This window comes from Lucilia sericata, unplaced genomic scaffold (assembly GCF_015586225.1).
Source record: "Lucilia sericata isolate MDLA Ls3-8-SP2 unplaced genomic scaffold, ASM1558622v1 Contig000362F_arrow, whole genome shotgun sequence".
Lineage (NCBI taxonomy): Eukaryota > Metazoa > Arthropoda > Insecta > Diptera > Calliphoridae > Lucilia > Lucilia sericata.
In genome coordinates, this window is record NW_023994381.1 from 14,388 (window position 1) to 39,025 (window position 24,638).

General features: G+C 27.5%; 2 protein-coding genes and 2 long non-coding RNA genes across 4 annotated transcripts; 1 reads left to right on the plus strand and 3 right to left on the minus strand.

Annotated features, from left to right (window-relative positions):
- Positions 1-1,211: 1,211 nt before the first annotated feature.
- LOC119604110 lies at positions 1,212-2,558 on the plus strand. The gene is made up of 2 exons (XR_005231462.1): positions 1,212-1,404; positions 1,460-2,558. It is a non-coding gene; the product is annotated as an uncharacterized LOC119604110 (long non-coding RNA).
- Positions 2,559-6,524: 3,966 nt separating this feature from the next.
- LOC119604098 lies at positions 6,525-9,926 on the minus strand. The gene is made up of 4 exons (XM_037956550.1): positions 9,897-9,926; positions 7,296-9,738; positions 6,606-6,811; positions 6,525-6,546 (listed from the first exon to the last, which is right to left on the minus strand). Exons 1-3 carry the CDS (start codon positions 9,924-9,926, stop codon positions 6,606-6,608), a joined length of 2,679 nt encoding a protein of 892 aa, XP_037812478.1. The 3' UTR covers positions 6,525-6,546.
- Positions 9,870-16,381, minus strand: LOC119604108. The gene is made up of 5 exons (XM_037956563.1): positions 16,185-16,381; positions 13,956-14,089; positions 13,440-13,884; positions 10,246-10,343; positions 9,870-10,168 (listed from the first exon to the last, which is right to left on the minus strand). The coding sequence occupies exons 3-5, from the start codon at positions 13,735-13,737 to the stop codon at positions 10,148-10,150; spliced, it is 417 nt and encodes a 138-aa protein (XP_037812491.1). The 5' UTR covers positions 13,738-13,884; positions 13,956-14,089; positions 16,185-16,381; the 3' UTR covers positions 9,870-10,147.
- Positions 16,382-22,778: 6,397 nt separating this feature from the next.
- LOC119604109 lies at positions 22,779-23,968 on the minus strand. The gene is made up of 2 exons (XR_005231461.1): positions 23,584-23,968; positions 22,779-23,519 (listed from the first exon to the last, which is right to left on the minus strand). It is a non-coding gene; the product is annotated as an uncharacterized LOC119604109 (long non-coding RNA).
- Positions 23,969-24,638: the final 670 nt, after the last annotated feature.

A 24,638-nucleotide genomic window follows, 5' to 3' on the forward strand; every position in this document is an offset into this window, starting at 1 on the left:
TCGATTTTTCAACCGGTTTTAAAACCGGTTTTTTCTGCTTTACCAGTGTCGGTTTTTTCTTAATGTTGAGTTTTCGAATATCAAATAACCCGGTTTTTTCACTTTTTAAAAACCGGTTTCGAATACTTTTATTTGCTTTGTATTCAAAGATTATTTAAATGAAATTTTTAAGTAAATAATAATACAGCCCGTCTAAATTTTAAAAATATTCGAGTCGAGGAACTAGCCTATATTTTTCTACAGCTCCTTTGGTTAAACTTTTTTCATTTCCTAATTAATTAAAAAAAATTATTTGTAAAATCGATAACTGTGTGATAAAATTTTATCAATCTTAACATTATATTCCAGTTACAATAATTAATTTACGGCTGAAATTTTATGGAAGTGTTGGAATGCCTATGCAAATTTCCTAAACATGGCTTTTAAAATAAGCTAGGATTACATAGTACCTTATGTTTAACAGAAGTGTCCCACTTTTTTCCTAATTTTTTATATTAAAGAAATAATGTAAATCAGACGACTAGATTTAAAGTTATAATCTTTTAAAGTGTTAAAAATCATTTCGGGCCATGTTTTATTAATCAAATTAAAACGTAAACATTAAGTTTTTCAATTTAAAATATATTTCTTTTTTATTTATAATGAAAAACCGGTTAACCGTTTTTTTCTGAATTTGAGAAATATAAACCGGTTTTTTTAAATGTCAACTATTCGAACTATTCGAAAACCGGTTTTTGGAAAATGTCGAATAATCGATCACCCTAATATATATATATATTTATATATATATATATATATATATATATATATATATATATATATATATATATATATATATATATATATATATATATATATATGTATGCATTGCGCATAGTTTGGGGACACAAAAAATTTGATGTTTTTAAAATTGGATTATGTTCTCAGTTCCATAATTGACGCATATATCCCGATATTTCAAATAATTTTCCAATAATTTCCCTATAAATCCATTAATCAACGTTGCGCATTCTTTGGGGGTTTTCATTTGTGTACCGCATACATTGGAGACTTGTCCTCAGAAAATACTCTGTATATACGAAAAGTTGTGATGCCACATGTTTATTACATTTTTGCTGATTTTAACGGCGTTACGTGTTCTGTATTTTGCGCCTATGGAATTCATACAATAAATTTCATAGTAATGCCAATACAATTTTAACTCCATTTATCCCCTGATTTACTGCAAATAAGTGCTTTAAATCGTTTAAATAAAAATAAAACACTACAAAGCAAGACGGAATAACAAAAACATTTTAACACGAAAGCAATTCTTTTAGCAAACTTCAGAAGTAAATGAAAATATTTAAATATCATTTCATTTGTACAATTTGCTTTGAATATTGAATCGAATGGCGAAATATTGTGGGTACATAAGGTTTTAATTTTTTAATACGATTTATAACCTTTGTTTTTATAGGTTTGAAGTCATTTAACATATCTTGATATGCGAACGAAATAAGATTGTTCCAAAGTATATAAGATTCACCATTGTTGTCGTATTGCATTATGAAGCAGTTCATCGGATAAATAAATTCATTCTGTGATTTCAACTAGCTACCAAGTGGCTTCCAAGAACATGGTCTATAGTCTCGACTATGTAATAGACTCTATACTGGACTCGACTACAGACTAGAGGTTACGTTAGATTATACTAGATGTATACTGGACTATAGACAAGACTATATACTATTCAGTAGACTAGATTTCGGACTGGGCCTTACACTAGACTATAAAGAAGACTTTAGACTACTGTATAGACTGGATTGGACCATAGACTACACTATATACTGCACTAGACTAGACATTATACTCTACTAGATAATAGTTAAACTATAGAATGGACTAGACTATAAATTAGAATTTGGATTAATCTATAGACTACAATATAGACTAGTCTATAGGCTGGACTATGGTCTAAACCTTTGAATAGACCATATACTAAAGACTAGACTATATGATACTTGGCTATAGATTAGTCTATATACTTGGCTAGACTATACTATACTATAGACTAGATTAGCCCATAAACTATGCTAAGGATTATACTAAACTAGATAATATACTGGACTAGACTGCACACTACTATAGCCTAGCCTATATAGAGTAGACTAGACTATAGATATTAGACTAAACTACATATTGACTACAGTCTAGCATATTGCCTAAACCATATACAATACTATAGACTAGTCTATACACTGAACTAGACCCTAGACTAGATTATAGATTGTGCTATATACTATGATATAGATAAAACTAGACAATGAATTATACTATAGAATATAATATAAACTGAACTAGACCATTTACTAGATTATAGACTGTGCTAGACTATGAATTATATAATTGAATATACTATAGACTAGAATATTAATTTTTTTTTTTCAATTTAGAATAAAGAACAATTTGAACAATTTATGTCGATTAATCGAATAATATTTGATGGTTGCTTTTTACGAATTTGTTATTAAAGTATTGAATAAAGAATTACATTAATATATTGTATATCTGGGAAACCGTTAGAGTTAGAATCCCTAAACTTGCACAGATAACATAGAAAACTATGTGTACAATTTGGGGGAAGTTAAACTATTTCTAGGGGCAATGTTGTATGAATAACTTTGACATCCAGATAAACATTTTGGTAATAAATTTGGTGATTAGCAATAGGGGCACCTCCCATATGAATTAAATATAAAAATTCTTATATCTGAAAAATTATTAGAGATAGAAATCTAAAATTTTGCTTGAGCAAATTTATCTATTTATATATACACAATTTTAACGTACTGACTGACCGATTCATCATCACACAGTCTAAACGGTTGAAGCTCAAGAGTTGAATTTGGACAGCAGATTGGTCTCCCACCAAATAGATAGACTAAAAGAGGATTTTTGGAAATTCGATTGTTTAGGGGGTAAAAACGTGTTAATTCGGTAGCCTTATATCTCATCCCATCATCTTTTAAACCAGTGAAAACTCAACAAATATTTCTGACTCTCTTAACTTATCGAAAAAATTATAAAAATATAAATTTAGTACTTTTTGAATATTTGGACGATTAAGGGGTGAAAATTGTATATATTTTTGAAACATTTTACATAAAAGATTATTTTCACTTGTGCATATGAATATTTTATGATGGGCTCCCACTCCGATATTGCAACTTTTTGGAATAAAATATCAATTACTTCAATAGGTAGAAAATGTACCAAAAGGGGGAAAACGGGAATTTTATTCAAAATCATTGAGCCAATTTTAATAAAATTTGAGAATGGTGTGTTACTTGGAACTCCGGTACAAAGGACTATTTTTTTTAATTTTTCGTTTTTTAGTTGGTACTTTTTGAGTTTTTTTCAACATTGATCCTAGAAACATAAAATTAAGCATGTAGAGCCCGGAGTTAATGATAATCTATAAAAGGAAAATTTTTGATAATTTTTCTTTCTTCAAAAGGTAATTGCTGAGTTTTCTATAATAATGAACCTAGGAGCATACTTTTTGAGTATTTCACAATATTTAACCTAGAAAGGTGAATTAATTTACCGGAGTAAATAAAAACCTATAAAAGGAGACTTTTTCTTACTTCAAAAGATACTTTTTGTGTTTTCTATAATATTGAACCCAGAAACATAAAACTGAGCGTTCTGGGAATTGAGTGAATGAAAATCTACAATGGAGAATTACTTGTACTTATTCGTTTTTAACTTTTACTTTTTGAATTTTCTATAATATTGAACTTAGGAACATGAAATTAAATAAAAGAGGTCTTTTGTTACTTTTTTGAGTTTTCTAAAATATTGAATATATATACACTGATAATCCATACCTACGAAATATATTAGTATAATGCAAAATAATTTTAGAAAAAAATGCGTTTATTTTACGATTTTTTATATTACATAAATATGTTAGTTCATTTAAAAAATGTTATTGCGAATTAAAAAAAAAACAAATTGTTTTATATTTAACTGATACTTCAAAGATTTAATTATTTACTGATATTATTTAAACCTCTTATATTTTAAAACACTTTGAATACAATTTTCAAAATATTATATATACATACTTTTAGTTTAAAATAAATCAACATTTTTATTATCAAATGTTCGCCTTCTAAAATTTATGAAATAAGGTATATAATTTCATGTCAATTTAAAATTACGTTTAATTTAACTCGCTAAAATTACGAAAATAACAACAAAAATCGTAACAAAAAAATTTTATTTTGTAAAATCTAAGAAAATTCTTGTATATTACTAAATAATTTTGTTACGAAAAAAATTCGTTACTGGCGTTAAATATTACATGCCTTAACGAAATTATTTTTTGTAAAATAAAACAAAGTTTTTTAATATATACGAAAAAAAAAATATTACGACAGGTTTTCGTACTTTCGTAAAATTAGAAACACGATTTCCTCATTTGGTTTTGTATTATTTTTGCTTTTGAGCACATCATGTTCATTAACTCAAATGTACGCAGCTAGAAAAGCAAACAATTGGAGCAAAACTGAAAATTGTCGAGCGATGGTTTCCTGATGGGTTTGCTAATTAGAAAAACATTTTTGAGAAAAATTAAAAGAAGACTTAGGTTTAAGTTTTTGTAGATGCCTATGTGGAATACAGTAGTAATAAAAACAAAAACAAAATTAAAACAAAAAAATTAGTGTCACCGAAAGATACATATTCGGTAGAATTGTATACCGATATCGTTATTAATTCATGAGTTTTTTACGATTAATTGATTTTCGGAAGTGGTATCTTCTGAAACATACACACTGACGGACATTTGAAAACAAACCTTCCAACGAAAAATACTAAAAAAGGACAGATAAGCTGTATTTACTATTTAATAATTTTTTATTGTATTTTTATATGACCTCAACATTGTTTCATAAAATGGTTAATGAATTATTACTTAATTGATCTTACTTTTTTGATCTTACCTTTTGAACAGTTTATTGGAATACGGTAATATTCGTAATTACAATAAATTAAATTAAAATTTTTTCAGGATAACAAATTGTTTATTAAAATATTTCTGTTTCAAGAGTAAATTAATGTTTAAAAAATCAATCATTAAAAAATTAATTCATATTTTAAGAAAACATAAAATTAGAAAGATAAAGCTTTTTGTAAACTAAAGCCTTTCAGACTTGGATTACTATTGTGTATTCTTATTATAAAACAATTAGGGACCGTAACAGTTATGACTTCGGTAAAATACAGTGCCGGCAAAATAATAGAAAACAAATTTTTTCATTAGAAATTCTATTTTCTGCCAAACTATATGGTAGAATTTGATGATCAATATCTCAAATGATAGCTATTTATGTATACTTTCTTTTGCTACTCAGATATTATAGCTTTTTGGACTCGGGAAATTTTTATTTAAATTTAACTCAAATAGGCCTTGGAAAAAATAATAGAAACATGTTATTATAATGCATTTGGTATGGAACAAAATATTTAAAAAATATTTGTTTTTCATTTCTTTTAGGCCCATATATAGATATCGAAAACTTACCAATTTTCAGAGAAAATGTTGGCCAATTTTACACTACGTAACAATTCAAACACTTTAGAACGAATAAAAATGAACTTTATATAATGGCATTTTAATAAAAAGTTTAAAATATGCTAAAATAAGTTAAATTTAATACAAAAAAGGCAAATAAGTATCGAAAATTCTTAACGAATCAAAATGTCATAGGGGACTAAATATTGGAAATTAATATCAATATAGAAACCATTTTTTATATGGTATAAAATCCGACAAACAAAATTTTTTCATTCCTTTTTTATAAAAAAAGGCTTATTATATTAGACTTCTAAAAAATATAATCAAATGAAAACTTTTTCAAATATTTTGGTTTTATATTGATTTTAAATTTTAATATAATAGAATATATCGTTTCTAAGATGATATTAATCCCAAATTCTAAACCATCTATTGCGTTATTATTTGTTTTGAATTTTCGATGCTTATTGGACTTTTTGTATTTAATTTTACTTATTTTAGCATATTTTTGACATTTCATCAAAATACCTTGATGTTTAATTTAATTTTTACCCATTCTAATGTGTTCGAATTGTTAAGTAGTGCAGGTTCCAGATACACAATAAAATGCTCATAAAACCAACTTAAATACGAAAAAATTAAGCAAAAAGTCTATTTAACTTTCAGAAATACATTTCTATTGAAAAAATTTAAAAAGAAATATTTTTTAAATATTTTCTTACATAACCAATTCATTACAATAACTTGTTTCTATTATTATTCCCAACGCCTATTTCAGTTAAATTTTAATTATTTAATTTAATTAAATTTTAAATGTTAATTATTGTATTTAATTGTATAATATAAATATATAAATATTAAATCACGAATTTTGGAATATTTTTGTTGTAGAACAACATTGATTCTTTATTACTCCTCCATACAAACAGGTAATCGGTCAATGATTTTAGTATTTTTGGAACGCTGTATGAAAAAAATGTCTGTAATAAGAAAATATGTTTTTGAAGAAGTTCATATTTTATACAATAAATGTTCATACTTATTTGTATCTCCTCTGATTATCGATCCACGTTTTAATTTGTGCAGGAGTTCTATTTTTTAGGACAGGACATTTGATAATAGCATGAAGACACTCTGTAAGGCTAGGAAGTTTTTCCAAATCTCTCAAACATCCAAAACAGGAATTAATTGCGTCCCTTTCCTCTTGAGACCATCGGGAACGTTTGGTTGTTCCAAAAGGTGATGCTTGAAAATAAAGTTTAATTAATTATTAATGTTATGAATAAATTTTTTCTTAAAATTATATTTTATTATTATTTAATAAAATGTTTATATTGTATCTTAACACAAATTATTTTAGTTAAATTTTATAATTTTAATTCTATAATTTTCTAATTTAATCAATATCTACACTGAAAAAATTCCATGCTTAACATTACGAAAATAAATTTCGTAACAACTTATTAAAAAAATACTTCGTAAATTTCACAATTTTTATTCTAAAATTACAAAAATATTTTCAAACTACAAAAATAATTTCTTCGTAAAATAAACAAATTATTTCTAAAATTATATAAAATAATTTTGCATTATACTAAAATATTTCGTACAATTTCGTATATATAACGAAACAATTTCGTGGTGTAAAACAACGAAGCCTTTCGTACAATGTACGACATTTTTCGTATATATTAGGCATGGATTATTTTCAGTGTACGTAAATACTTACTACTTCTTCTTTTCTTCTTCTTCTTCTTAGGTACTTCTTCTGACATACTACTCTCGTCTGAAGCTTCGGATTTATTAGAATCTATATAACTATTTGAGTTAAATTCAGTTCTTGTCTCAAGCTCCCCCTCCTCGTCAACCATATTTTCAAACACTTCATCACCCTCTTCATTTTCTTCTCCAATGGCGTTCATCAATAACTTAGAAACACATGTTATTTCCGATACTGGAACTGACATTCTATAAAAATTTTTGTGGATATCTTTATGATGTCCCATGAAATTGGCTAATCTGTCTACAGAAGCTTCTTCTACATTTAGCAGGGATGTATGTGTTGCTATATGTTTTCGTAATGTGGTACCTCTTAAACTTTCTGGTATCCTTGCGCCACATTCCATTGAAAATTGTTTTAAAAGTGGACAAGCCCGAAAATATTCCTTGGATAAAGTTGATGTGCTCCTTTTACAAAAAATGTATTCATTGCTAGAAGTTATCCCTGCAGCCTCTCTATGTTTTATTATCTCTTCAATGGCTTGAACACATAGCGGGTTTAACAACACACTCACCGTTCTTCCCAACTTCCCTCTGATGGAAATTCGAACAAATTGTTTAGCAAAATCTAGAGATTCTTCTGATATAGTCTTTAAAATATCTTCTTCTATATTTCCAGTTATACCTTCTTTATTTTTATAATTAGAGAGTGTCAATCGCTCGATTTCACCCGCTCTTCTCCTATTGAAGATTTGAATAAAAATCAGAGTAGATTTAACTAGCTCCATCCACGATTGGTACGAAAATTTTTTTTCCAAAACTTTAATTTCTTCAATTATTTTATTTTTCAAGTATAAATATAATTTCTTTATATCTTCTCTGGAGGGCAAAACAGTTTTTTTATTTCGTTTTTGGTTTGCCTGATCCTCACATGCCTTTTTGTTTATAAGGGTGGGTATTTCTTCCTCCCACAAAAGTAAAAAATCGTCCAAATCCTTTTTTAAATCTTCATCCTGTATTTTTATTAACTCTGTCCTTTGCTTGTATCCACATTTTTTTATTAGTGAGGTTAAGTGCTGTGCTACCGCAGGAGTTTTAAACCACATTAAGCTATTATCCCAATTAGCTACTTTTCGCAAAGCTTTTATACAAGCGTCGAAGAATTGCGGCTTGAAAATTTGCTTTAGTTCATTTATATCAGGGCAAAACTCATTAATGGCTATTTTAAAGCGACCTAATAATCGCAAGTGCGAACGTACCATGTCATGTTGATGAGTTAAAGTATATTTTTCCGCTAATTTATTTCCAAACTTAATTATAAGATCATCATACCGGATGACTCTAGTAATTTTATCATCTCTTAGAATTGGGAAAATTTTGGTTTTTAGTATTTCGTTTGCTCCTTCATGTATATATTGTGTAAGTCTTCTACCAGCAATTAAATTTGTTCGATCATTTTTACTAAAAACTCCACATTTACGTAAATGTAATCTTAAAGTTTTTTTAGAATAAAAACCTTTGCACTTTTTGCAACAAACGTAATCATTTTCTTCGTTATTTACTTTAGACTGCTGCTGCCTGGTACAAATAAGTATACCAGTATTTAGCGATTTTGTTGTGTTATGTAAATAATCCCCATCTTTTCGCAATTGATCTATTAACTTCACGCGCTCTCTGTTTTTTTTTGGTAAATGTAAAATCGCCTTTACTTGTTTTTCTGACTTATGTTTATGTATAAGATGCCTTGCTAATTTTGTTTGTAATGTCTTACAAAAGATACAAAAATGTTTTTTAGACTTGCTGCTAACCGGAATATTTACGCTAGAAATGTGTAAAGGTGACGTTATCTCTTGCACACTTTTTTCCGTTTCCTGCATAGGCGTGTTATTAAAATTTAAGCTTTCAATTGTATTATCATTTGTTGTGTCAGGCAAATATTCAGACAAGCTCTCATTTGTTACAAACGCACACTCTTTAGATATGTTATGTATTTCAACGCTACTATCAATACTATTTGAGACGTTTACTGTATAATTTTGTTTAAAACTGCTTATTTCAGCGCTATTGTAAGAATTTGTTTCAATAAGTAGGCTTGAATTTAACGTATAGTCTGAAACTGGAATACTTTCGTTGGACTTTGCTATTGTACTCCCATTTGTAGAATCAGCAAAACATTCATTTAAGCTTTCGGAGAAGTTATTTATTTCGGTACTATTATGAGCTATGTCAAATTCTATATATGTATTTGAGGGGTTTGGTGTTATATTTTCATTAGAGGCATTAGATAATTTAGTCCTGTTGTGTCCTGTTGTTTTAAAACCTTCGTTATTCGAAACAGATATAGACGATTTTTTACGACTGATTTTATATTGGAGCTTTGGAGATTTTTCAGTAGGTGTAATTGATGATCGTGACTTTTTACGATTTAAAGTTTTAGAAATTCTTTTAATTTTCTTTTATTTGTTTCGGAAATTAAAGGAAACGGTTCAGAACGTACATCATAACTTGGTTTTGTTTCATGTAGTATAATTGGAGATTTATTAAATGATTTCGATGTAATTGCTGGCAGTTTTTTTTAAACGAACTATTGGTTGATCTGAAACTATAATACTTTGGTTGCAATTAACATTTGTTCTCCCATTTGTTAAATCTGGTGTTATATTTTCATCAGAGGCATTAGGTAAATTGGCGCTGTTGTGGGAATCTGTTTGAAAACATGAACCTTCAATAAATGTGATATCTGAAGATATATTTTCAACTTTGTTGACTGGAATTTTCTTTTGAATTGTATCGGAAACCTTATTTATAGATTCGTTACTCGATATAGAAGATTTTTCAGTAGGTGTAATTGACGATCGTGACTTATATGATGAAGTATATTTCCTATTTAGAGTTTTAGAAATTCTCTTTGTTTTCTTTTTACTTGTTTTAGAAATTGAAGATACCGGTTTAGAACTTACATCATAACTATGTTTGGTTTCATGTGGTACAATTGAAGATTTATAAAACGAATTTGATGAAATTGCAGGTAACTTTTTTAAATGAACTATTGGAAGATCTGTGTATAAAATAGATTTAAAAATAATAGACAAATATATGTATATCATGATGAAATGATTCTCTTTGTTCTTATAAAACATTAGAAGCCATATTCACAATCCATAAATATTTTCTATGTAAAAAAATACATATTAATTTTATGAGGTTTGTGTAAAATCCATGTAAAAAAAATATATTAATATAATCTGTATGAGATATGAAAATCAACATCTTTTGTTTTTTCCATGCGTTTATTTAAATTTTCTATAATATTGAACCAAGAAACGCAAAATTAAACACGTTCATTCAACTGTTACTTTTACGATTTTCTGAATTATATAACCTAGAAATGTGATTTTTATTAGTCGGCAACTAATTCTTTGTATAAATACGAAGTTTAAAGTTTTCCAAAATCTCCAAATTCATTAATTACAGTTTCGATTTTCGTGGTTCAAAATTCATAGTTTTAAGGATTTTTTTGATATCGTATATTTTCTAACCTATTTAGCTGGTTTTAATAATCTATATATATAAAAGAGTAGCGTTACTGACTGACTGATTCATCATCGCACAGCCCAAACGACTAAACCTAGAATCATGAAATTTTGACCATAGATGTCTTTTTGGATATGTAGATCCACTAAGGAGGGATTTTTGGATATTTTATATTTGGGGGTAAAAAAGGGGAAAAACGGGTAAAACTGGTTTTCGAGAAAAATTTTAAATGTATCTGTATCTACTCTTAAAAAGAGCAGATGGGTGTCTGGTACTTTTTCGAAATTGGTACTTTTAAGGGGTGAAAATGTGTAACAAAGGTAATTTTGGTACATTTTTTGGCCCTTTATAACTTTTTAACAAATAAACATAATTAAATTTTTGTAAATATTTTGGATACATCTTTCAAAATTAGGAGACACCTGTTTCGTACTTTTTTAAAATTCAGTCCTTTTTGGGTGTAAAAGGGAGAAAACTGTATTTTGGTACTTTTTTCTAGCACATTAAAACTTTTTCGATTTATTGTTAGTTATTGATTTATTAATGTAATTATGAACTATCACTGCAATATATTTAAAAAATACTTTTGCTATTTCACTGAGGAGAAAAAAGTACCAAAAAGGGGAAAAATGGAAAGTATAGATTTATTCAAACTAATTGGCAAATTGGACACTTTTATAAAATTTGAAAAAATTTTAATTTACTCACAATAAATAACCTATTGGTGTACTACTTTGGAATTCTGGTATTAAGACCTATGTAGGGTCCAAATTCGAGTAAATATTTTGGTATTTTTGAAAACATAATATTTCTTGAGCGAATTAATGAAAATTTATATCGTTTCGAAATAGGGGAAAATGGTACACTTTTTATTAGTACATAAAGAAAGAAATTATTCGACTATTTCATCGTTCTAATCGTAAGAAAGGGAAATTTTTTCGTTCCTCAAATGGTACTTTTTGCATTATATTTAATATTGAAATAGAAAAACATATAATAATAAAAACTTTGTTTTTATTTTTGTATTTAATTTTGATTGGGTAGCGAAGCACCCAGGGTACGCTAGTAGAACATAAAGGGAGCTTCGCTTCCCTAGTCGAAATGAAATTAAAAATTTAGATTATAAAAATAAGTATGTAAAAACAAAAACTGTAAAATAAAGAAACAAAACACCATCAGATATATAATGCACTCTCCTCTCTATTTTCAATAAGCTGTGTTGTTTACTTTTTTGTTTTGTTTCTTGCTTTGTTTGTTTTTTACTTCAAGCATACGTGTGACTTTTGTTTCTATGTATTAGTAACAACTTTAAACGCTTATAACTCCCAAAAAATCTGAACCGATCTTATTAATATATATATTGTGCACATCTGCGAACAAATACCTTTAAATTTATATATTTTTTGCCAAGATCGGATATATACTATAAGAGTAAAAGGGGTCACAAAAATCGCCTTGCCTATTAATTATATAGATTAGTCTCTAATTAATACATATGTGTTAGTTTGACAATAATTTGTTAAAAATATAGTTTTAACATAAGGATAATTATATCAAAAAGTCCTTTAGTCAAGAAATAAATGAAAATTGCCAAATTTCAATTTTGCAATTTTATCAATAACCGAATTTTATATCAATAACCGATTAAGAAAAACTTATTATTTAACAGTAAAATTACTGTATACTTATTGAAATATTAATTCAATATTTTTATAATAAATTTTCTTTCTGTATTAATTCCTTAATTACTTTTCTATAATGAAGAATATTTATTGGATGATTTTTATAACAATACTTTAGAAACGTTGTAATAAGTTATTCTGATTTACCTACTTCTAGAATGGGTTCATGCAGAAACATTACTGAAAAGAAATCTTGAAAATATTGACATCGCCTTTACTTCTACATCCAGTTTTGGGGAACAGTGTTATGTTTCTAAAGTATTTCTAATAAGTTCTTCAGCTACATAGTTATACACTAGTTCATTGGAACGTATGAATTCTGGAACTAGTTAATAAATCTCAAAAACATAAATTAAATTAAATTAACTTAATTTCTTTATATTTCACATGAAAATAAAAAATTTGTAATATTTGAGAAAAAACTTAATTAACAAACTTTAATAGAACTGAATATAAAGAAGTGGAAAATTATAATTTTGTTTGTTATAGGAAGAAAAATATTGTAGAAAAGAAATAATATTATTAAAAAAACATTCACTTTCCTTTTATTCGATTAACCGAATAATTTTGAATTATCCGATTATTAACCGGCCAATTTAAAATCTGAAATAATTATTTGTCGAATAAACCGAATAAGACAAAAACCGTAATAATTGAATGCTCTAATATATACCATGTCAAATCTAATACTTATTGAAAAAATCTTAAAAAATATGAATTTTTAACCTCGACTAAATCCAAACCGTAACGAATTTGGATATTTTGGAGAACTAAAAATTTCGTATGCATGTGAAAAATGTATGTACCGAATTTCGTCGAAATAGGAGATGTACAAGTTTAAAATCATAATTTTAGTTTCTAAATTTTATGAAATTGCCTTATATTAATGAGAATCATTTCATTGTAATATAACATAATGTATGCATGTATGTATTTACCATTTTCTGCAGCCGATCTGTCTTTTTGTATTTTATTAATTTTAGGTAAATATGTTTGTACTTTAATCGGAGAATTACTAGAAATTAGAGTTGACTTATTTGTTTTTTCATCCACATTTTTAGTTGATACTGTGATTTTCGCAGAAGACAATTTTGTGGTAAATTTTGAAATTGACGACGGAGATGGATTTAATGTCTTATTTTTAAAAGAGGTAACAATAGAAGAAGCAACAGATGTAGTAATAGAATGTGAGTCGAACTTTTGTTCTTTAATTTTATTTTCCATTTTTTGTTCCATATTTTTGTTAACGACTTTTTTTAAAAAGGACGATGAAATGTTTCGATGTTTAAATATATATAAGGATAATTTCTATAAACTATGAATTTTTTCACCTTATAAGAGTAGTTACTTTTTTCAATTAAGTTAAGTATAAAGTCTTATCGGCTAAAAAATTAAACATTAACTTAATTATAGAAATATATAATTATAAATATACATATATAAGTTTCACTTACTGCGTGTTGACATGACCAAAGCAAAGTATTTCCCAAATTTAGTCATCTCACAATTAGCTTAGGCCTAAAAATCTGGACAACGAAAACAGGTTACATTCCCAAAAGCGTTTTATTATTGTTGTTTCTGCATTTGTCTAGAAAAAATAATAATAATATCAAAAACCGTAAAGAATATAAACTATAGTCGGACGTGGCCGACCATATGATACCCTACACCAATTGCGAATATTGAATGTGATTAATTTTCAATTATAAAGCATTTATGCTGAATTTTACATAGGTTCTAATTAATGTCTGTTCATGTACGGTTGTATGCTGACTAGGAGGCATGTGGACATTTAAGTCATTTTCTGAAGGGGCCTTTGTATGAGGCCCGATCATTACGAAAATCGACATTGTTATTTATAATTATAGAAAACTTAATTATGCTGATTTTTAGATAAATAGTGGTATATTAGACGTAGTTAAAAGATAAAAGCCCAAATCGGAAGGTCCGGTTGTGTGGCTAGGGCAGAAGTTGAGCCGATCCGTATAAAATTTATGTTTATATAAAACTTATTTGTGCCAAATTTCATCGTGGTACTAGTGTTTATAAGTGAGTTGTGGGCATTCAAGTCATTTTCAGAAGGGGACTTTGTATAGGGGATAGGGTCAAATGAGGCCCGAAAATCGACAGTGTTATTTATAATTATAGAAAACTTAATTATGCTGATTTTTAGATAAATAGTGGTATATTAGACGTAGTTAAAAGATAAAAAGCCCAAATCGGAAGGTCCGGTTGTGTGGCTAGGGCAGAAGTTGAGCCGATCCGTATAAAATTTATGTTTATATAAAACTTATTTGTGCCAAAATTCATCGTGATACTAGTGTTTATAAGTGAGTTGTGGGCATTCAAGTCATTTTCAGAAGGGGACTTTGTATAGGGGATAGGGTCAAATGAGGCCCGAAAATCGACAGTGTTATTTATAATATCAAACTTAATTATACTGATTTTTGGAAATATAGTAGTATATTTGACGTAGTTATGAGCTAAAAGGCCCAAATCGGTTGGGGTCTGGTTGTATGTGAGCTAGAGAAAAATTTGGTCCGATCCTTATAAAATTAATGTCGGGATTTATGTTTATAAAAAACTTTTTTGTTCCAAATTTCATGGTGATACTAGTATTTATAAGTGAATTTTGGACATTCAACTCATTTTCTAAAGGGGGCAGTGTTATTTATGATTATATCAAACTTAGTTGTGCCAATTTTTGGAAAGACAGTATTATATTCATCGTAGTTATGAGCTAAAAGGCCCAAATCGGTAGGTCCGGTTGTATGCGGGCTATGGTAAAAATTGGTCCGATCCTGATAAAATTTATTGTCGGTATTTATGTTTATATAAAACTTATTTGTGGCAAATTTCATCGTGATACTACTGTTTATAAATGAATTGCGGACGTTCAAATCATTTCCTGAAGGGGGCTTTGTATGAGGGCTAGGGTCAAATGATGCCCGATCATGACGACAATTTACAGTGTTCTTTAGGATTACACCAACCTTAGATGTGCCAATTTTTGGGAAGATAGTAGTATATTTGACGTAGTTATAAGCTAAAAGGCCAATATCGGAAGGTCCGGTTATATGGGGGCTTGGGCCGATCCTTATAAAATTTGTTGTCGGAATTAATGTTTATATAACTTATTTGTGCCAAATTTCATCGTGATACTAGTGTTTATAAGTGGGACATTCAAGTCATTTTCTGAGGAGGACTTTGTAGGGGGGCTAGGGTCAAATAATGCCCAATCTTTATGAAAATCGCTATAGTTATTAAGACTTATATAAGACTAAGTTTTGCCAATTTTTATAGAGATAGTAGATCATTTAACATAATAAGGTCAAAAGCCCTATTCGAGGGGTCCGGTAGTATGGGGGTTAGGTGAAATAATGGACCGATTGCAACCATTTTCACTAGCGTTCGTCCTTGGACCAAAAGAAGCGCACGTTCCAAATTTCATCGCACAAGGTTTACATGGACACACAGACAGACAGACGGATATAGCTTAATCGACTCAGGAAGTGATTCTGAGCAGATTGGTATACTTTAATGCCAGTATACCAATATTTTTGGGTGTTACAAACATCAGCACAAACGCATAACTATAGTGGTGTAGGGTATAATAAATGGTTTGCTTCTAGTTCAGCTAAAAGTTTAAATTTCATTGTAATTAAAATTGTTGTACAACTTACCAAAAACTGGACTTCACCCAAACGTTAAAAAACTTAAATACTTCAAAAAGAATTAAACGATAAACAGCACAAGTTCAGCAATTTTATGTTTTTTATATATTGTGTTTATATCCTAATATATTTTTCACAGATTATCACCACTAAATACAATGCACAAATTTGTGGTACAATGATGTTTTAGAAATACCGTTATAATAACCGCTTGGGTATTGCTAAAAAATAATCAGTATTCTTAAGTAATTGGTATTTAAAAATCAAAAGAGGGGTGCCATACTATGTTTTTTCATAATCAATATAAGCAAAAAAAGCTTGTATAAACATAGATGACATGAATATTAAAATATATACATATTTTTTGGTTTATATTTATAATATATTTAACTCTCCATATATAACTCTCCAATCTTGAAAAAAATTTATCACTTATAAAGCGTTCAATTCTATAATTTGTGGTATATGTCTTTTGGGCAACAAATTTTTGGTTTTGGAGTTATAGAATTTTAAAGTTTATACATGTATACGCAATTTTTTCTATATTCATCAACCGATTCTAACAATGTATATATCATCAGAAAGAGCTTTAGAATACCTTTTCAACGATATATAATATGACCTCATTTAATAACTCAATGAAGACCAATCGCACAAAAAGTATTTTTTATATAAAATTTTGTGATAAAAGTGCCGTTTTTCACAAATCCATCGAAATAACGGTACCGATAAATATAAAACAAATTGTAGAAAAGATTTCAAGCATTCTTTTGATGTATAGATATACACGTATATCTTAATAAATGGGGATGATATTGTTGTTTAAAAGGGTAAAGTATATAAAATTAATGTTTTTTTATTCGATATTAGTTAATTGTTGTTGTTTTTTTTAGAGGAACAAAGTTCATACCAGACTATAAATTATTGAAAAGTACATCGAAATACCTTTCCAACGATGTATAATATTAAGGATTAAAATCTTATATTATGTCTCAAAACAATAACATTCTACAAAAAAGTGAAAAATCGCGCGAAATTTTTAAAATAATTTTTTACACACAATACTCATAGAAGTCATACACTATTTACTTATTTTCCTAATTGCAAAAAGTCGACTTTTCATAAAATGCAGAGTCGACTTTCATAATTTGCAAAATTAAAAGTTATTAATTTTGCATAAATAATACCATAATACTTACAGAAATCATACCGAATAAAACACTCCATTTACTTATTTTTCTAATTTTTTCTCTTTAAAATTTTGTTAATTTTTTAAATGCATTTTGTGGTAACAACACCGTAGTGTTTTACTAAATCATATGTATAGACTTATTCTGATACTACAACACATGAAAACAATGATGTCCCTGATTGTAATCGGGGAAATGAAATTACCCCATGTCTATATTAGACAATTATTTATCACGGCACTTGACAAAACGTCGGCAGAAAAATTGTCAATTTTTTTTTTTATGTTAATGAATAGGGGTAACAAAATGCTGATATTATCACGACAACTCACAGATAATTTTGCTGAAATAATGCTATATTTTATTAAAACAAATAAAATTAAATGCAAATTTTGTAAATAAACACTAATTTCACTAAAACTTATGTTAAAAATCAAATTTAATTGCACAAAAACAAAATTCTAAACAAATTTTACAATAAAATGACGTTTGTTATCAAGACAACGTTGTCTAAACAATTGTTTAGACAACACTGTCATAACGACGTTATAACGCTAATAAATACCGTCTGTACCTGCTAATTTTTTATCATGATAACAATTTGACGTTTAGCATAATAAATATTTGTCTTACATAGACACGGGGTTAGGCATATCTATATATATAAAATTGAATGCGACGTGCCACGCCCACTTTCAAAATAAGTATTAAAAGTCGCATATCTCAGAAACTGTATGGACAACTTTGACATCCATAAGAATATTTTTGGAAAAAATGGGCGGAATGGCTATAGTGGGCGTGGCACCTTCTATATGAAAACACTCTATACTTATTATTCTAATTTTTTCGCTTTAAAATTTTGTTAATTTTTTAAATGCATTTTGTGGTAACAACACTGTAGTGTTTTACTAAATCATGATTATATATATAGATTTATTGTGATATTACAACACATGAAAACAATGATGTCCCCGATTGTAATCGGGGAAATGAAATTAGGCATATGGAATATAAACAAGCAATTCTAATACATATCAGATATTTTGAACATAAAAAAGAAAAAATTCGGAAACTCAACAATTTTTAAATTGCAAAAAGTCGACTTTTCATAAAATGCAGAGTCGACTTTCATAATTTGCAAAATTAAAAGTTATTAATTTTGCATAAATAATACCATAATACTTACAGAAATCATACCGAATAAAACACTCCATTTACTTATTTTTCTAATTTTTGATACATATCTGATACATATCAGATATTTTGAACATAAAAAAGAAAAAAGATATTTAAAAAAATTCGGAAATTCAACAATTTTAAAATTGCGAAAAGTCGACTTTTCATAAAATGCAGAGTCGACTTTCATAATATGCAAAATTAAAAGTCATTAATTTTGCATAAATAATACTCATAGAAATCATACCGAATAAAACACTCTATTTACTTATTATTCAAATGTTTTCTCTTTAAAATTTTGTTAATTTTTTAAATGAATTTTGTAGTAACAACACTAGTGTTTTACTAAATCACGATTATAGGTCTGTTCGCGTACTCAATAATTTGTAACAATTTGTAACAATTTGCAACTATTGTTACTGGATTCCGTTCGCGTACTTTTGAAAACTTGCAACGAGAGAGTAAGAGAGCGATAAAAATGACAGTTCGATGATAGAGAATTTTTTTATTTTACTGGATATTTTTTACTGGGGAAAAAATATCCAGTAAAATATGTTCACAACATATGGTTGAAATATGAATACGTAAACAAACCAAAGAAAACAAAAATTTGGTAAATTTTACATTTTTTGAAAGAAATATAAAAATTAATAACACACGAATATTAAAAAATTATTTGTAATTAGATTTATTCTAATTTTATTTATCATAAATTAGTTTTTAAAAGAGTTTGTTTGTTGTGAAAAATCATAACAAATATTGTCAATCTAGCGTTTTTAAAACCACTTAGTTTGTTTTTCTCTTAGCGATTTTATGTAAATTTTTATTTTACTAATATGTTTGTAACATGAAGTTTTAAAACAATAATATATTTGTAATGATATTACATGTTTTGTTAACTTTAAATATCCATTTATTTATAAGAAAAATCATAATTTCAATTGTTTGTTTTTTGGTGTTTTGTTAGCGATTGAGATTTCAGCAAAAGGGCATTACTAATCTTTGTTTATAAACAAAACTTGCAATTTTTTTTTACAAATTTGCGTTCGCGTACTTTTTTGGATATTTTTTTGATTGAGAGTAAATTAAAAATTACTCTCTATCATAAAGTTACTGGATATTTTTTACTGGAAAGTACGCGAACAGATCTTATATGTATAGACTTATTCTGATATTACAACACATGAAAACAATGATGTCCCCGATCGTAATCGGGGAAATGAAATTAGGCATATAGAATATAAACTAGCAATTCTGATACATATCAGATATTTTGAACATAAAAAAGAAAAAAGATATTTAAAAAAATTCGAAAATTCAACAATTTTAAAATTGCAAAAAGTCGACTTTTCATAAAATGCAGAGTCGACTTTCATAATATGCAAAATTAAAAGTCATTAATTTTGCATAACTAATACTCATAGAAATCATACCGAATAAAACACTCTATTTACTTATTATTCAAATGTTTTCTCTTTAAAATTTTGTTAATTTTTTAAATGAATTTTGTAGTAACAACACTAGTGTTTTACTAAATCACGATTATATGTATAGACTTATTCTGATATTACAACACATGAAAACAATGATGTCCCCTATCGTAATCGGGGAAATGAAATTAGGCATATAGAATATAAACTAGCAATTCTGATACATATCAGATATTTTGAACATAAAAAAGAAAAAAGATATTTTAAAAAATTCGGAAATTCAACAATTTTAAAATTGCAAAAAGTCGACTTTTCATAAAATGCAGAGTCGACTTTCATAATTTGCAAAATTAAAAGTCATTAATTTTGCATAAATAATACTCATAGAAATCATACCGAATAAAACACTCTATTTACTTATTATTCAAATGTTTTCTCTTTAAAATTTTGTTAATTTTTTAAATGAATTTTGTAGTAACAACACTGTAGTGTTTTACTAAATCACGATTATATGTATAGACTTATTCTGATATTACAACACATGAAAACAATGATGTCCCCGATCGTAATCGGGGAAATGAAATTAGGCATATAGAATATAAACTAGCAATTCTGATACATATCAGATATTTTGAACATAAAAAAGAAAAAAGATATTTTAAAAAATTTGGAAATTCAACAATTTTAAAATTGCAAAAAGTCGACTTTTCATAAAATGCAGAGTCGACTTTCATAATTTGCAAAATTAAAAGTTATTAATTTTGCATAAATAATACTCATAGAAATCATAACGAATAAAGCACTCCATTTACTTATTTTTCTAATTTTTTCTCTTTAAAATTTTGTTAATTTTTTAAATGCATTTCATGGTAACAACACTGTAGTGTTTTACTAAATCATGATTATATGTATAGACTTATTCTGATATTACAACACATGAAAACAATGATGTCCCCGATTGTAATCGGGATTATATTTTAAGTAAATTATATTTGACACGTTCCAAAATCGGTCATTAATTACTCATTGCCCCATATATATACATGTATGTATATTTCCCTGGAATGTATGTATATTCACACATTAACATGACTAAAAAAATTTTCTAAAATTTAGCCCCCAAATAAGTTTGAGTTTTAGAAGATGTCTAACTTGCATATTTATTTAAATACATTAGTACTGAGATGACATCTATAACAAAATACTTCTGAAATATTTGAGTAGCGTTAACATTTTATAACTAACGAAATCGCTGAAATACAATTATGTTTTAATTATATTACTCATAAAAGTTCTTACATATGCTTTCCATTTGACCAAATATTCCATAGCCTACCATCTTTTGCGAAGTCCTTAGTTGACACACAGTTATAATGTTTGATATATGAACAATGACTTAAATCTTTATTTATTAAAATAATCACTTTAGACTTTTTTTGAGAAGGAATGCGTATAATTTTTTCCGATATCTGTTTTTGCATATAAAACGGTAGCCCTAAAAGTCAAAAATCTTTTAATTTCGGAATTGTGGGAAATTTTTGCAAATAAATCGGTAACCCTAAAAATCTTTTACATAAATGAAGATATTGGTTAAAATAAAGCGGGAAAATGCTAGGACTTCGATTTTTAGGCCTTCTAGGAGCCATATTTACACTTTACAAAAGACACTGCCTTCTACAAGCACTTTGCTTCCCTTCTCGAAGGATTCATACACATTATATGTTGCATTGCAAAACAAGTCCAAACAATTATTAAAATTCAAACATGATTGGGTTCTTTTTTATAAACCTCTATCTGAAAACAGAAGAATGTATTCTTTTCATTCCAAAAATTTAGTTTTTTGCTTAACTTTATGTTGAAGAGTTCACGTAAAGTAGTGTTTTATAATTAAAACTACACATGCGACTCTTTAAAGCTAATTCCTTAAGTTTAATATTGAATTTATTAAAAATGTATTCCCTAATAACCCTCTTAGACATGCTTCCGTCGAAGCCTTTGTATTCTGCACAGGTAATTATATTAAAAGTCTTATTGACTTATTGATAAGAATTTATCAAAGTTGTATATATCAAATTTTGTATGAAAATTTGTTTTAAAAAACTGATAAATTCGTATGAATAAGTCCCTAAAACTTTTATTATAATTTCCTATACCGACATTCTACAAGCCTTCGACTGAAGATCTTCTAATATGACTTTAACGGAAGACCATCTTATATACATTCCGTTATTGGTCTTCTAAGCCTTCAGCAAAAGATATTCTAATAGGCCTTCAAGGGAAGACCATTTAATAGGCCTTTTTAAGTAACCCTCTAACAGAGAAGGCAAGCACTTGGCTGCCAATGACTCGCCGTGTAAAATTGAAATGATTTTGCAATGCAGAGGGGGTGTGCTTGTGTCTGCAAAAAAAAGCTTTTAGGAAGGCCACTTTACTAACTCTTTTTTCCCGCTGGGTAGTTTCTTTTATTAATACTCGAAGCAAAATATTTATACATAAGCTTACAAATGTCCAATCATTCAGGGTTATTTTTAATTAATCTAATTCATTTGCAGATATCAAAATGTTTTCAGTCTTCGCCTTATATGTATTTATTAAAATGTGCTTTCTGTGGCACATTTGTCTAAATATAAACCTTTGATTTTTGTATGAATGTCTATTTCCGAATTTATGACCACTAATATTCACTTTGGATAAGCATAAAATGTTTACCTTTTTTACTTACCATTAAAAAATTAAAACAATCACTAAAAAATTAAAACAATCACTAAAAAATTAAAACAATCACTAAAAAATTAAATACGCACAAGTATGAGTGTTAAGTCCATTATGGACAAATACCTTTTAAATTTAAGAGATAATTAAGTTTAATCAATTATAATACTATGCCATTGGAACCATTCACAAACAAAAAATATTTGAGTCAATGCACAGATACAATTTTCTAAAGGGGAACTTATATGGAAGATATCGTCAATTATTTTCCGATCATCAGACAATTAAAATTTCATCGCTATACAGTTGTTCTTATGCTTTAAGGGAGCGTTAAAGTCATTGAATTCAATTTTAAATATGTCCAACAGATATTGGAAAAATCTAGTTTACACAAACATGAGAAAAATGTATACAATAAAATAAATGTTCTGCATCTCAAAATTTTTGGAGCAAAAAATAGTTTTCTGTATTGAGCAAGGATTATATTCTCAGGGGTATTTCGAACGCCGTCTTCGCTAAAAACAGTTTTTCTGTACATCAAGATTTTTGAGGCTACCATTTTATATGTACTTTTTTCAATATTTGGCTCCGAAAGTATGAACTGCCGCCAAAATTTGTTTGTTCACAAACTCAGAACAAAATGTTCCATGATTAATATACATTCCAGATTTAAGTCCAGACAATGCTTAATGTAACTAACATGATCTGCCCAAGATTTGTTTTTTCCAAAAAAAAAATCCGACTTGTTATTTTCTCGTTGCATGAATGAAGTTTTCTATATCCTGATATATAGGACAGAGGTTAAATGGGAGCATTTGAAAGATGTTTCTGGGCCACTAAAATTTAGGAAAATATAGGAATTATAAATGATATAGAATTTATAGTCAAACAAATATATACCTGTGATTAAATCAACGTCTCACAGAATATCTCTGCGACCGGCCATAGGTAAGAAAAATATATTAAAGGAAAAATGTTTAAATAAAATCTGTGGTGGTTATCTTGATGACTTCCAACACCTGTTTTAGTGTTTTTTGCTATTAAAAAATGCCTGCATACTGTATACAAGTTCTTACACGAAATAAACTTGAATTTTGTCAAGCAATGTTATTGATCAAGAATATTAAAACAGGCATCAAAAGTAGTCGCAGTTTTAATGAACTATACAAATAGAAATGTCGTAAAACAACATAGTAAAATATTATAAATACTTCTACTAGTTAGGTATATCCAACAAGAATATTAAATGCGGCAAAATTGCAAACATCAAAGGCTGTGACTAGTTTTTCTTATCAACGGCGTTAAAGAAAAATCGACGTGCGGAAAAAGTAAAAACAAATATTGATGTTAACCGCTGCAACAGAATTTTTGTTGAAAGTGTGGCAACACCAAGTTATGAAAATAAATTTTAAAATGGAAATATTAGACATTTAGGACGTATATATACACGAAACGATAACAAAGAATAAGAGTAGAATTGTGGAGGTATAAAACAAAATAATAATAAAAAATTGAAAAAAATGTCCCCAAAGTATCATGTCCCCAAACTATGCGCAAGACATATAAAAACTTTGGGGACTGTCCCCAAAGTATGCAAAAGTCCTCAAAATATACGCTGTATCGAAAAAAAGTCCCGAAAGTATGCGCTGTGCATACATATATATATATATATATATATATATATATATATATATATATATATATATATATATATATATATATATATATATATATATATATATATATATTATATATATATATTATATATTATATATATATATATATATATATATATATATATATATATATATATATATATATATATATATATATTTGGATAAATAAAGCTATCGGTATAAAATTCGACATGAATATGTTTTGTGTACATATGAAGCACTTTACGATTTTTTTTTCGGATCGGTCCATAATTGATCATAGCTCACATATAAGGACGA